The 13634-nt window shown below is 57.3% G+C and overlaps 1 protein-coding gene across 1 annotated transcript; it reads left to right on the plus strand.

The window, feature by feature from the left end:
* Positions 1–3987: 3987 nt before the first annotated feature.
* On the plus strand, positions 3988–12927 carry ZBTB41 (zinc finger and BTB domain containing 41). The gene is made up of 9 exons (XM_032959169.2): positions 3988–6049; positions 6815–7122; positions 7741–7888; positions 8186–8315; positions 8824–8919; positions 9587–9693; positions 10334–10439; positions 10950–11038; positions 11760–12927. The coding sequence occupies exons 1-9, from the start codon at positions 4027–4029 to the stop codon at positions 12533–12535; spliced, it is 3783 nt and encodes a 1260-aa protein (XP_032815060.2). The 5' UTR covers positions 3988–4026; the 3' UTR covers positions 12536–12927.
* Positions 12928–13634: the final 707 nt, after the last annotated feature.

Below are 13634 nucleotides of genomic sequence, written 5' to 3' on the forward strand. Positions count from 1 at the left end.
TAAATTAATAAAATAACAATAAAATTCTCACGACGTTTCGGCCACAACACAAGTGGCCTTCATCAGGTGAAGGGACGAGACTGTCTGGAGGATGAGTGGGTGGGTGAGTGATGCAGTGTGGTGGGTGAGTGATGAGTGGGTGGGTGAGTGATGAGTGGGTGGGTGAGTGATGCAGTGTGGGTGAATGATGCAGTGTGGTGGGTGAGTGATGAGTGGGTGGATGAGTGATGAGTGGGTGAGTGATGAGTGGGTGGGTGAGTGATGAGTGGGTGATTTTGTAAGTTAATGAGTGGATGGGTGAGTGATGAGTGGGTGATTTTGTGAGTGGGTGAGTGATGAGTGGGTGATTTTGTAAGTTAGTGATGAGTGGGTTAGTGATGAGTGGGTGGGTGAGTGATGAGTGGGTGATTTTGTAAGTGAGTGGGTGAGTGATGAGTGGGTGGGTGAGTGATGAGTGGGTGGGTGAGTGATGAGTGGGTGATTTTTAAGTTGGTGAGTGATGAATGGGTGGGTTAGTGGGTGGGTGAGAGTGCGTTGTGACCTGCAGTGCAGTGTTTGAACACAGTACGGATGAGACGAAACTGTCTGATAGAGCCCCTCCACATGTTTCACAGGAACAGACACCATGGCAGCAGCAATAGGTGGGTTGGCCGCGGGTGACGCGTGAGTCGGCGAGTGCTGCCTCATCGCATGCCTTCTTCACACGTGGACCCATCACAGTTTGTGGGGGTCGGATCATCGTCAACGTTTTGCTGCTCCTCCGTCGAAGGAGCGCAAACACAGCGGTCCACTGCGTGGTCTTTCATTTTTTGTCGGTGCAGGAGACGGCGTCGAGCGACGCCTTCGACGGCGCTGTTTGTTGCTCGCCGCTTGGCGCTGTCGGCCTCTGGGTGACCCCGCCCGTCAGCTGCGTGAGTGCTGCGCCCGGGCGCAGCACTCGGCGGAGGGATTCGTGACGCGGCGTGCGCGTCCGCGGAGGGGAAAGAGTGCGGCGCTCTGTGCTGCTTCCCCACCTCTTTAACATCATCACCGACATCATCGACATCATCATCGTCGTCGTCAGCACCATCGCCGTCCGTCACCGCGGGATTCGGAGTGAAACCGCGGGAGAGGCTCGGAGTTTGAATGTCGGCGAAGATGGCGAGGCGAGGCGGAGGAGGCCCGGGCGGGAGCAACATCACCACCATCATCACTAACATCAGTAACACACCACCATCATCATCACTAACATCACCACCACCATCACTGACATCAGTAACACACCACCATCATCACTAACATCAGTAACACACCACCATCATCATCACTAACATCAGTAACACACCACCATCATCACTAACATCAGTAACACACCACCACCATCATCACTAACATCAGTAACACACCACCATCATCATCACTAACATCAGTAACACACCACCATCATCACTAACATCAGTAACACACCACCACCATCATCACTGACATCAGTAACATCACCACCATCATCACTAACATCAGTAACACACCACCACCATCATCACTAACATCAGTAACACACCACCACCATCATCACTAACATCAGTAACACACCACCATCATCCCTGACATCAGTAACACCACCACCACCATCACCGACATCAGTAACACACCACCACCATCACTGACATCAGTAACACACCACCACCATCACCGACATCAGTAACACACCATCACTGACATCAGTAACACACCACCACCATCACTGACATCAGTAACACACCACCATCATCACTAACATCAGTAACACGCCACCACCATCACCGACATCAGTAACACACCACCATCATCCCTGACATCAGTAACACCACCATCACTGACATCAGTAACACACCACCATCATCACTGACATCAGTAACACACCACCATCATCACTGACATCAGTAACACACCATCATCACCATCATCTCGCTCCCCATCGCCTGCCCTCTCCTACCTCGTCATCCGGTCGCCCTCGTCCAGGGAGTCCAGGTGAGGCCGTGCTGACCCCCGCTGACCGAATGACCTCCCCCCTGCGGAGCGACATAGCCAGGCAGGGGCAGTCTGCGTGCAGTCTTCCACGCGTGCTTTACACATCCCATCAGCCACGCGGCCGGTGCATGACTTGAGGTGAAACTCTGCACAGGTCTCGACACTCAGTGTCTCATCAGCAGGCCGGCTCACCGCTTGAGCCCCTGCTGGTGCAACGCAAGCTTCAGGCCCGAGTGTATCACATCGTCTCGTGATGATGCGAGTGATGAGCTTGTCTGAATTGTTACACGGATGATGTCCCCGCTAGTTTGCACGGGAGCTCCGTTGTGTGTATGAGCACAGCCAGCGACACAAACTAACACATCGACATTGCAGAGTCCAGGGAGGGTCCTGAAGGAATAGTGCACAGCGAAGAGACGAGTTGTCAAGGAGCATTAAACATCAGGCGAACTCGGGTCGCCGTGCTCACAGCAGCAGCGCCTCGTGGTTGGCCATCGAACAAAGGCGGCGCGCGCTTTCGGATGCGCTTCTGCGGCCGTCTGGAATGCTCTTCAAATGTTCGTAAGCGACTGGAGCTTTCTGCCCTTTTAAATCTGAATTGGAAATGTATTTCTTTAGAACTGCTTTTTGTGTTTCGTTCTCGTTGAACACGAGAACGAAACAACGCAGTGCAAACAATGTGAGAGCAATATGCGGCAGAGAGGATTTCGGTTCAATATCGACATGCAGAGACCGGGAGTGAAGAAGGGAGGCAATCCCAAGCAAGGGTGTTCTAGAAACACGGAGAGACTCGGTGATGGATGATCTGAGGTTCGTGATGCTGTTCATGTTAGCAGTGGTGCTGCTGTGATGGTTTTAATGTCGATGCTAATAGTGATAGTTATGTGGTCGCAGTGATGTTATGATTATTACGCAGATTGTTTACCCGGGAAAGTCTCAATAACTCCTTAATCTCAGGAGGGTCCTGCCACATTTTTTAAGTCGGGAGCCATGTTGATGCTGTGTGTAATCCCGATTGAGTAATGTGCAGGTACATATTCAGCACTGGGATGTTACACTGTGTGGGAACGCACAAACTCGACTCGCATTCACTCACCCTCGCACAGTGAATCTCACAGACTCTCATTCTGCAGAACAGGGGGAGAAGATACACATTCCAGAAAAAACGTCCGATTTGGGAATTGAACCGGGGCCCTTCTCACTGTAAGGCACGAGTGGTCACCACTGCACCACCACCTTGCACGATCATTTTAGGTTTGTTAACATTGGTTGTGTCGAGCTCCCACTGAATTATTCTTTGGGCCCACTCTTTAATACACGTTCACGCTCCAGGCCTGCCGAGGGGCAGTGGACACAGCGCACAGAGGTTTCACGAGCTGCAGACGCCAACATCGCCAACATTGGCTGTGCCGCCGCGCATCTCCATCCCTCCCTGTAGGCCGACCAGCGAATTCCCGGAAAAAACCCAGCGGCCACCGCATGATACCTCGTCCACGCGCCCGTATCTCCGTCGACCGGCGCCACGTCATGCAGAGGAGCCACGTGGAGCCAGACGGCGCCGGAGGTGACGGCGAGGCCACCGATAGCCCAGATGACGGCCGTGCTCACGGGGAGCAGCGGGAGGAGCGTGGGCATGGCGGGACAGAACGGGGGAACGCAGCTGCTGACGTTGACGACCGTGTTGCCGATAAATTGGCCATGATGGACCGGGTTGAGACGCAAGGCACGGGGGATGAGGAGGAAGAGGGGGTCGTGGGGGATGAGGAGGTTATGGGGGACGATGTTGGAATGGGGGTCGAGAGTGGCGTGGGGGACATGGGGGATGAGGGGATAATGAGGGGTGAGGGGGTCATGGGGGACGAGGGTGGAGTGGGGGAAGAGGGGAGCATAGGGAACGAGGGGGGTGTGGGGGACCAGGGGGTCGTGGTGGATGAGGTGGTCGGGGAGGACGAGGGGGTCGTGGGGGACGAGTTGGGTGTAGGAAATGCGGGGGATGAGGTGTACGTGGGAGCCGTGGGGGATGAGTGCGTGGGAGATATGGAGGGTGTGGGGGACGAAGGAGGTATGGATGACGAGGGGGGCATGAGGAATGAAGTGTGTGTGGAAGATGAGAAGGGTATGGTGGATGAGAGAGGCGAGGGGGCAATTGGCGACGAGGTGGGTGTGGAAAACGTGGGGGGTGTGGAGGATGAGGTGGACGAAGGGATGAGGTGGACGAAGGGAACGTGGTGGAAGAGGTGGAATCCTTTTGTGGAGACGGTTGGTGACTGTGATAATGCGGCCGTGGTGACGACGTTGGTGAGCGCGCCCACCTGCGACGTGGTAACGGAGCGGCCGGGCCGCTCTGTGGAGCTCGCGGGTAACATTGTGCCGGGTAACGCCGAGGAGTCGACCGCCGAGCCCCTGCGGGAAAGCGTGAACGACGTCGTCGGAGCACAGATGGAGGGCGATGCGTCCGAGGATGTCTCGCCGGGCTCCGAGTCGGCACGTGGTTTTGCTGCGTCGGCGCCGCTCGTCGGGGAGAACGGCGCGGATGAGGGCGCCGGCTCTCCCCGGGCACGGCGCGAGAGCGAGGTGATCGTGCAGTCCCCCTTGTACCCGCTCGACCTCCTCAAGAGGCTGAACGACGATCGGCTCGGGGAGGCCCGGTTCTGCGACGTCACCATCGCCGTGCAGGACGGGCGCTTCCCGGCGCACCGCGCCGTGTTGGCCATGGCAAGCTCGTACCTCGGCTCGCTGCTGCAGCACCATTGCGGCTGTGCCACCGTCCGCCTGGGTAAGGCGGGCGCCGGCGAGGAGGAGGTGCCGACGACGATGGGCGTGGGAAGTGTCACATCGCCCGCGTTTGCGCGTCTCATGGAGTTCCTCTACACCGCCGAGTTCCGGCTGCAGTCGAGTGACGTTTCGGCCGTTCTGGGCACGGCCAGGGAGCTGCAGATGGAGGAAGCGGTGCGGGTGCTTACCGCGCGGGACGCGGAGGCGGTGCCGCTCGGAGAGCGGCTGGGACACAGCACCGACGTTGATGGTGGTGGTCCCGCGCAGGCACCGGCGGAACCCGGCACGTCGTCGGGCTGCGACGGCAGCGGGGAAACCAGCAACCTGGCAGGGACCAGCCCAGATGACCGGCGTGGTGGCACCGGTGGTGCCGGGCCGGTCGGTGTGGATGCCAGTGACCCGGTCCCGAGCGGCACCGGCTGTGCCGCCCCCAGCTATCGGTGTCCCGCGTGTCCCAAATGTTTCACCTACAAGAAATCTTTTGAGAACCACGTACTGCGACATCACCCCGCCGAGCGGACCGAACAGGGCCTATCTGGCGCCAGTGATGGTGGTGTGTTTCTCAATGTGACGCCCGGTGTGACACCCCAGGACAAAGCGGCCACCACCGTAGCTCAAACGCGGCGTTCCCAGCGTACCCCGTGCCCCACCACCAAGCGGAAACTGAGTGTTGCTGGCGTCTCTATGGCAACAGAAGAAACGGCGTCGCGGCAACCCCCGTCCTCCTCCTTCTCGGTCTCCTCATCCTGCTCGAACTCCGCGGGGAGGTCCTCGCGGAGGAGCGGGTTGCAGACGGATCACGAGAAGAGTGCGGCGCTGCCGAGGAAAAGGCCTTGCCGGGGCGGCGCTGGCACCGCCGACCGGGTCATCGCACCCTCAGGGCAGTACGAGGAGGTCGGCGCCGCCGCCATAGCGACCGACGACCCAGTGGAAAGCGGTTACCACGACGATGCAAAAAACAACATTTTGAGACACGAGGATGAAGCTGCGGCCATGACAATAGCACCGGGTGGAGCCGACGTAAAGCCTGGAGACGGTGATGATGAGGACAAGAGGGCGGCAACGGCGGAAGACGAGAAGGCGGAGAACGAGGAGGAGCAGGAGGGAGGCAGCGACGGTGGTGGTGCCAGGAGCGACGGTGCTCGGGGCACGATCTCGTCCGCCCGCAAGCCCCGGGCGAGGCTCGCGGAGCGGAGGATCCCACCCGTGCTGGCGCCGTTGCTGCCCACCGGAGGGAAAAGGCTGTTTGAGTGCCCGAGATGCCACAAGGCCTTCGACAGGAAGGGTGAGGATGGAGCCTGAACAACGCGAGGCACGTGGGGTGGTGTCGTTGCATCACTGATTTGTTTGGGCTGCGGTTTGCTGCACGGAGTATGGGCGTTGAACTGGCGTGGGGTGGTACTGCTGCGTTGCGCTGCTAATTAGCCGGCCACGTGGCTCGGGCAGAGCGGGCAGAGCGAGCGGCTCACAATTGAAAGGTGGTGTGAGTTCATAAACTGAGTTACCCTTTCACGGGGATTAACAGTGGTTCTATTGATAGATTCATCTCTGCCATAGGAAGTGTAATTTCCACCAGGGCTGTAAACAAGATAGTGCCAATGCCTCATTGCTCACGTGAGCAGGAAAGGACACTGCCGTTTGACAGCTGCATAGGCTTTTGCGGTTGAGGCGCTGGAGAGCTCTCCGATGTGGTCTTGGGTTGTGCCGAATGTCGTTAACCACAGTGTCAGATGTTTTGACCCCACGTGCTGGGAGCTTGTTTAGCTCCCAGTGCTGAAATTCTTAAGTTCCGGAAGAAGTTTATAGCATGCGGGGTGAAGCGTCGAACATGGACCCATGGAACAACATGAAAAAAACATGGGCGAGATATTGTGGGGTTACATCGGCAGATTGGAGGTAACGGGAGAAGGCCAGGCCCTAATAAAGATTAAAAGTTTAAACACGGATGAGTGAATGGGCGGCCGTCCATGGCGGGGCACGGTTGTGCGTGGGTGTGTTGACGGGCAGTGCCACACGTGGTCTTGAAGGGCGACGCCGTTTTCCTCGCCAGGGAAGTACGCGTGCCACGTGCGCATCCACACGGGCGAGAAACCCTTCTCCTGCAAAATGTGTGACCAGCGCTTCACTTCCAAGTCCAACCTCACGGCGCACGCCAAGCGCCACGGCCGCCGGCTTGGACTACGGCCGGCTCGCGGGCCCCGGCCGGGCCGGCGGGGCGACAGAGCGACAGTGACGGTGCCGGGGACGCGCGGGCCCTCGTCGGCAGCTGCGGCAGCCGGAGAGGACGAGGGGCCGGAGGAGGCAGACTCCGAGCCGGATGCTGATGCCAGGGAGGGACGCCCTCAGTTGCAGTGCCAGGTGAGGGGCAGGGTCTGCTGCGCACAAGTCGGTGCAGACGGAGAGGAGGGGAGATTTGTGTGATTCGCTGGTTAACTTGCCGAGAGCGCCAGTGTAAGTCCAGCCCTGGCCGGTATCTCCTGAAATTACTTGTCAAATGTGTTGACGCTACAGATGGATATAACGTTTGTTAAAATCTCGGCCTCGGCAAAGTAGCTCGGCTTAACCCTCTTCTACTGGCGTATCCGAGCCAGAACGGCACAGAGCCCTCGCAGTACTAAAGGTGGTGTTCCATTGGCTGTTTGCCGAGCCGAACCAGAACCAAGCTGTGGAACTGACAACACGACTGTGGCCTCGCAACACAACATCTGGATTAGTGCCAAGCAGGGCCAGAGGCGAGGCTAATGACCTCGTGATGTGTTCATTGCGTGATGTCAGTGGCCCGGCTCGGCTTCTGCAGTGGAAATCCAGGGTCCCGAATATCCTCTTATTTGGACTATCACCGGCAAAAATAATGGCGATGGCAGTGATGATAATGGTGATGGCGGTGATGGTAATGATGATGGCGGCCATAGTGATGGCGGCGATGGTGAGAGCGATGATGATGGCGATGGTGCTGGTTGTGCGCTGCCGTGCCAGGTATGTGACAAATGGTTCCAGCGGCGCGCGCACCTGGAGGAGCATGGCATCCTGCACACGGTGGCGACGCCGTTCCCCTGCGGATTCTGCCCCGAGAGCTTCCGCTCGCGTTTCGCTCGTCTCAAGCACCAGGAGAAGACGCACCTGGGTGAGGACCCCACTTCCCCAAGTCCCCGCGTGATTCCCCACGTCTCCGTGACTCCTCGTCCACGTGCCTCTGTTCACACGCGCAACACGATGTCCCTGTGTCCTAAAGTTTCCGTGTCCCCTATATTCCTGTGTGTCCCATGCACAACCCCCTGTCTCTCTATCCCACCGCGTTTCCATGAGATGCAACGTTCACCGCGATGATTTCCGAATAAGTAATCGATTCTCAAGTGGACTGCTTGACCCCCGGGATGAAGGAGAGTTGAGTTTGACTGCAACCATGCGTGCCTGGGGATAGGGCCCTTCCCGTGCAACGTGTGCGGCCGCGCGTTCAACGACTCGGGCAACCTCAAGCGCCACGTGGACTGCACGCACGGTGGCAAGAAGAAGTGGACGTGCAACGTGTGCGGCAAGGCCGTGCGGGAGAGGTGTGCCGCCCCCACATAATCACGTGCCCCCTGGCGTGATGACGATGAGAACGATACGGAGTTGTGACTGATAGAGCCCCCTCTGTTATGCTGGGTGGGGGGTTTCTCTGAGCGCTTTTCCACGATGCGCGACTTGCATCACATCTCACATCTCAGAGGAGACCCTCCTAGTGGTAGCTTTCCCTATGCAGCAAATGATGACTCAGCACCTCGCCTGCAGTGTGGTGAGTCAGTGGATGATTGAGTGATAGGGAAAGTGAGTGGGCGATTGAGTGATTGAGCAGGTGATTCAGTGTGTGAGTGATTGAGCAGGCATTTGAGTGTGTGTGTGAGTCTGTGAGTGGGTGAACAAGTGAGGGTGTGAGTGAGTGTGTGAGTGAACGAGCGAGTTGTTTATGGTGGATGAACACAGTACGCATAAGACGACTTAGTAGACCTGTGAACGTGTAACTGTGCAGGCTACACAGGGGACCTTTCTCTTTGTGTCATTTGTCCCCGTGGCCCACAGGACCACCCTCAAGGAACACATGCGCATCCACAGTGGGGAGAAGCCACACCTTTGCAGTGTCTGTGGGCAACGGTTCCGTCACAGCAGCACCTACAGGTGAGGACCTTCAGCTGTAGCCACAGCAGCATCTACAGGTGAGCGTCCTCACCTGTAGGTACTGCTGTTTGGCCGGATAGAGGGAGCTAAACGAATACGGAATGGGCTGGAGAAGAGATGGGTTCATGTCGTACAGGAGGATGTGGAGCTGGTTGGGCTTGCCAATGGCTGATACTAGCTATGTCAAGATTGGCCTCTGTGGAGGAGGCTCGTGAATGTCACTTACTGAGCAGTGCCAGGCTAGGTGCACTTTGAGGCTTCTAGAAGGTTGAAGGCAGTCACCCTCCAGCAAAAACGAAGGGCAGAGAAGCAACACAACAACGAGCGCACCACTGAGTGGTTAACACAGAGCTAATTGGCACAGTTGGGAGCACAGGTGGTGTGTCTGCCAGTCATTTCAGTCATTCAACCCATAACACCTGCATCTTTGCCCTCCTGGCAACGAGCCTTCCACACTTCACGTGCGGCCTGAAAGTGCACTTAGCCTGGCACAAGTGCCATGATGACATCGCCGTCTTTTAGTGACAAATGGCGGCTGCTGCTGTGGCATAATGGAGTATTTGTCATTTGCGGTGTGTGCCATGTACCTGGGTGTGGTGTGTGTGGTGTGTGCCGTGTGGTGCTACGGTGTGTGTGGTGTGTGCCATGCGATGTGTGCGGTGTGCAGGCTGCACGTGCGTGTGCACCAGGAGGACCGGCGCTACGAGTGCGAGTCGTGCGGAAAAACCTTCAACCGACAAGACCACCTCTCCAAGCACAAGAAGACTCACTCCGGTCTGACCGCACGCAGCGCAGCACGCAGCACCACACCCCGCAGCACCACACGCCTGGGTGTGTGCGCGACTCGTAGTGTGAACGGCTGTGTGGGCGACTGGTGTGTATGGTGATGTGTGTGTGATGTGTGTGGCTGTGTGGGAAGTGGTAGTGCAACGATTAGCACACTTTTCTATGAACTCAGAAACACGAGGTTGATTCCTGCTCATGGCGAACACCAGTGACAATTATTCAAAGTGGTCCTGGGCCTCCCCTAGGTTGACTCAGCTCCAAGTGAGCCAATGAGGGCCCGATGCATGTGTGTGTGTGGTGTGTGATGCGTGGGTGTGTGATACGTGGGTGTGTGATGCGTGTGTGTGGTGTGTGATGTGTGTGTGTAATGTGTGATGCGTGTGTGTGTAATGTGTGATGCGTGTGTGTGGTGTGTGATGCATGGATGTGTGATGCGTGGATGTGTGATGCGTGTGTGTGTGGTGTGTGATGTGTGTGTGTGTAATGTGTGATGCGTGTGTGTGTAATGTGTGATGCGTGTGTGTGTAATGTGTGATGCGTGTGTGTGTAATGTGTGATCCGTGTGTGTGTAATGTGTGATGCATGTGTGTGTGTGGTGTGTGATGCGTGTGTGTGGTGTGTACTGCAGGGGAGCGCACTCACATGTGCGAGGAGTGTGGGAAGTGTTTTGGACGCCGGGACCACCTGAACATCCACTACAAGAGCGTGCACCTGGGGGAGAAGATCTGGCAGAAGTGAGTCGGTTACATCTTCGCTGCTGACGCCGCCTGCCGCCAGCAGGCTGACGCTGTGCTAACACTTGTGCCTTACAGCAAGAAGTGCCTGGGTTCGATTCCTGACTTCCGTGTCTGTGCGGAGTGTGAATGTTCTCCCCCTTTTCTGCATAGGTTTCCTCCTCTCGTAGCTAAAGAAACACCGTACAGCGTAGCAAGTCTTGGTTGAAACATCCCAATGATTATCACTCAATTGGTATAACCCACAGCAGCAGCAGCAACATCGCCCCCTACTGCGAAAACTTGGCAGGACCCTCCTGAAAAAGTATTGAGACAAGCACGATAATACGAATAAATAATTATAAAATGTCTCATGTTCAGCACCGGGAAGATAAAAGCATCCGAGCGTTTGGTTCCTGGCCACACCCTCTCCCTCGCGTGCAAGGGCTGGCCTCAACAGGTGCTCGTTAACGGCATTTGCCCCTACAGTCTTGCGTGGCTAAGCGGGGGATGTTTGTCTTTGTTTTGCAGGTACAAGCCGAGCCTGCACGAGTGTGAGGTGTGTAAGAAAGTGTTCAAGGGGAAGTCCAGCCTGGATATTCACTCCCGCACACACTCAGGTAGGACAGGTACCTGCGGTGTGTGTGTATGCTCTGTTCTGTGCGCACGGTGTGGTGGTGCTGGTTTGTAAGAGGCCAAGATGTATGCCTCAATTTAAAGCTTTCGTGACTGCAAGGATTCATCTTCTTTGGTTCTTTCGGTAAAGTCACGTAGAATGAGAATAAAATAATACATTGATAAAATAAAATAACACAATAATATTCTCACGACGTTTCGGCCACAACACAAGCGGCGCTGGAGTGCGCTGTCCTCCAGACAGTCTCGTCCCCTTCACCTGATGAAGGCCGCTTGTGTTGTGGCCGAAACGTCGTGAGAATATTATTGTGTTATTTTATTTTATCAATTTATTATTTTATTCTCATTCTACGTGACTTTACCGAAAGAACCAAAGAAGATGTATGCCTCAGTTCGTATTCTCTCCCCCTATTCTCTATGGGTTTCGTCCAGGCTCGACAGTTTCCTCCAACATAAAAAAACCCCACGCACAATCTAACTTGTGTCATGACATGATGATGCTTGTATTGATCACTATATCCCATTATTGAGCAATTACCTGCAAATTACTTAATAGGAATAACCCACAGCCGCAACATCCCCCCTCTACTGCGAAACCTAGGCAGGACCCTCCTGCAAAAGCGTATTGAGACTCGCGAGGCCGTTCCGGGTAAACGGGCGTAGCAGTGACGCTGGCACCGTGTGCGCCGCCATCTGTGCGCGCAGGCGAGCGTCCCTTCGAGTGCTCCATCTGCGGCCAGGGCTTCCGCGTCAAGAAGTCTCTGGCCAAGCACATGGTGACGCACTCGGAAGAGCGGCCCTACCCGTGCCCGCACTGCAGCGCCTCCTTCAAGCGCAAGGACAAGCTGAAGTACCACCTCGACCACGTGCACTGGCCCAAGGCCGAGCCGGCGCCGCCGTCCCTCGGCCCCTCCGACTCGGCCGCCGATCCCGGCGCGAGCAGCGAGGGATCGCCGTTGGAGGCGGCGTACGTACGCGCGCCGGGCGACGACGAGGCCGTGGGGGGCGACCTCCGCGTCGCGCTCGCCCCGCCGCCGGCGCCCCCTCGCCCGCGCCCGGCGCCGGAGCGGGCCGCCGCTCCGGCGCCCGCCCCGGCGTCGTCGCGGCCGCCCGCGATCCCGGCGCGGTCGGCCTCGCCGGCCGCCTCCTCCGCGGCGCGGGACGGCGAGACCGCCCGGCGGCGGTCGGCGCGAGCGGACGGCGCCGACGCGGCGGGGACCCCGGCCCCCTCCCCGGAGCTCTCTCCGCCGTCCCCCCGCCGGGGGGGGCCGTCGGAGCTGGCGCCGGACTCGACGCTGGAGGGGGAAGCGCTGCCCTCGGAGCTGGAGTTCCTGGAGAAGTACGGGTTGGCGCCCCAGCCGGCCAGCCTGCTGCACCCGGTGACCGGCGCCGAGCTGGGGGGCCCCGCGTCGCGGGACCACGCCTACCTGGGGGCCCTGCTCTCGCTGGAGGACGTGCGGGGCCCCGCCCTCCACGACTAGCGCCGGGGGAGAGCACCCGTGAGACGGGGCCACGCGGACGGGGGCGGCCGCACCTCCGGGCGGCCTGCGTGCGTGCGCCAATAGTGGGCGGCGCCGCCTTCTTGCTCGAATGAACCTTGGGATGGTGCTCGCCTCCTGCTCATCAGCCGGTGGTGGAAATTCCACGTTACTATGGTGGGGGCTTTAGTCGATCCATTGGAGACAACACGGCAGCAGAAAGTCGTAAAGACTCTTGAAGGACGCAGCCAGGTCGAGGCAGCTGGGTGAAAGCTCACCCAGCTGCCCGGTTGTGACGTTCATGGACACTGAGGTTTGGGGTACGGAGGGGTGGGCGGAAGGCCCCCTGCCAGGTTCTTGACTCATTAAACGTGACTGGTGTCACACTCAGTCCACTCCTGCTGTGCTTCATGTCTTAATTACATTGTGTCTGTGGGTGTATGTGAGTATGTGCACCGGTAGTCAGTGCTTAGCCCACTGTGCTACAAACCCGCTACCCGAATTCGATTCCCACTCATGGCCAGTGACGATTACCTGAATCGTTCCTGAGCCTCCCCGAAGACGACTCCGCCTCAAATGAGTATCTGGTGCGATGTGTGAACATCACAACTAGGGAGACAAAGGCGGCCGGGCGTGGTGCTGGCCACCGAACCCCTTTGTGTGCCATACCGACCTTCATAGGTACTCGCTAACAGCACTTGTTTCAAATGTCTGTTAAGGCTATGTGGGGGATCTTTGTGTTCAAGTGTGTGTGTGTATTTTAACAATGGAGGGCGGAGGAGCGACGATCACAGTGAGTGGAGCGCCGGGATAAACGCAGCAGGTTGCCATAGTAGAGGGCATGGGTAGTGCTTTTCTGCCAGTCATCTCGAGTCAGTCAACGCAAGGCACCTGGTCTGAGGTCACGGGACAGACCTAGGCGTTGTATGGGTTGAGTGATTGAGATGACCGGCAGTCCCAACTGGAGAAACGCTGTCGCCCAGCAACTTGCAGAATGTTTAGATTGTATATCAACGAATATTCTATTGGAGAAATAAAGGTTTAAACATAATTGGAGAAAGGTATTCGTCACGGTGGGTTCCCAGAGGACGGTGTTGAGCGG

The sequence above is a fragment of the Petromyzon marinus genome, chromosome 22 (assembly GCF_048934315.1).
Source record: "Petromyzon marinus isolate PM22_M1 ecotype Great Lakes invasive population chromosome 22, UKy_Petmar_22M1.pri1.0, whole genome shotgun sequence".
NCBI classification, from domain to species: domain Eukaryota; kingdom Metazoa; phylum Chordata; class Hyperoartia; order Petromyzontiformes; family Petromyzontidae; genus Petromyzon; species Petromyzon marinus.

What these genes read in the sequence shown, in the direction of transcription:
- ZBTB41 (XM_032959169.2), top strand. Translation starts at nt 4,027, where the DNA reads ATGGAGGGTGTGGGGGACGAAGGAGGTATGGATGACGAGGGGGGCATG. An exon ending in GCCCTCAGTTGCAGTGCCAG is followed by an intron (nt 7,123 to 7,740) that starts GTGAGGGGCAGG and finishes CTGCCGTGCCAG; the next exon opens with GTATGTGACAAATGGTTCCA. An exon ending in GCACAAGAAGACTCACTCCG is followed by an intron (nt 9,694 to 10,333) that starts GTCTGACCGCAC and finishes TGTGTACTGCAG; the next exon opens with GGGAGCGCACTCACATGTGC.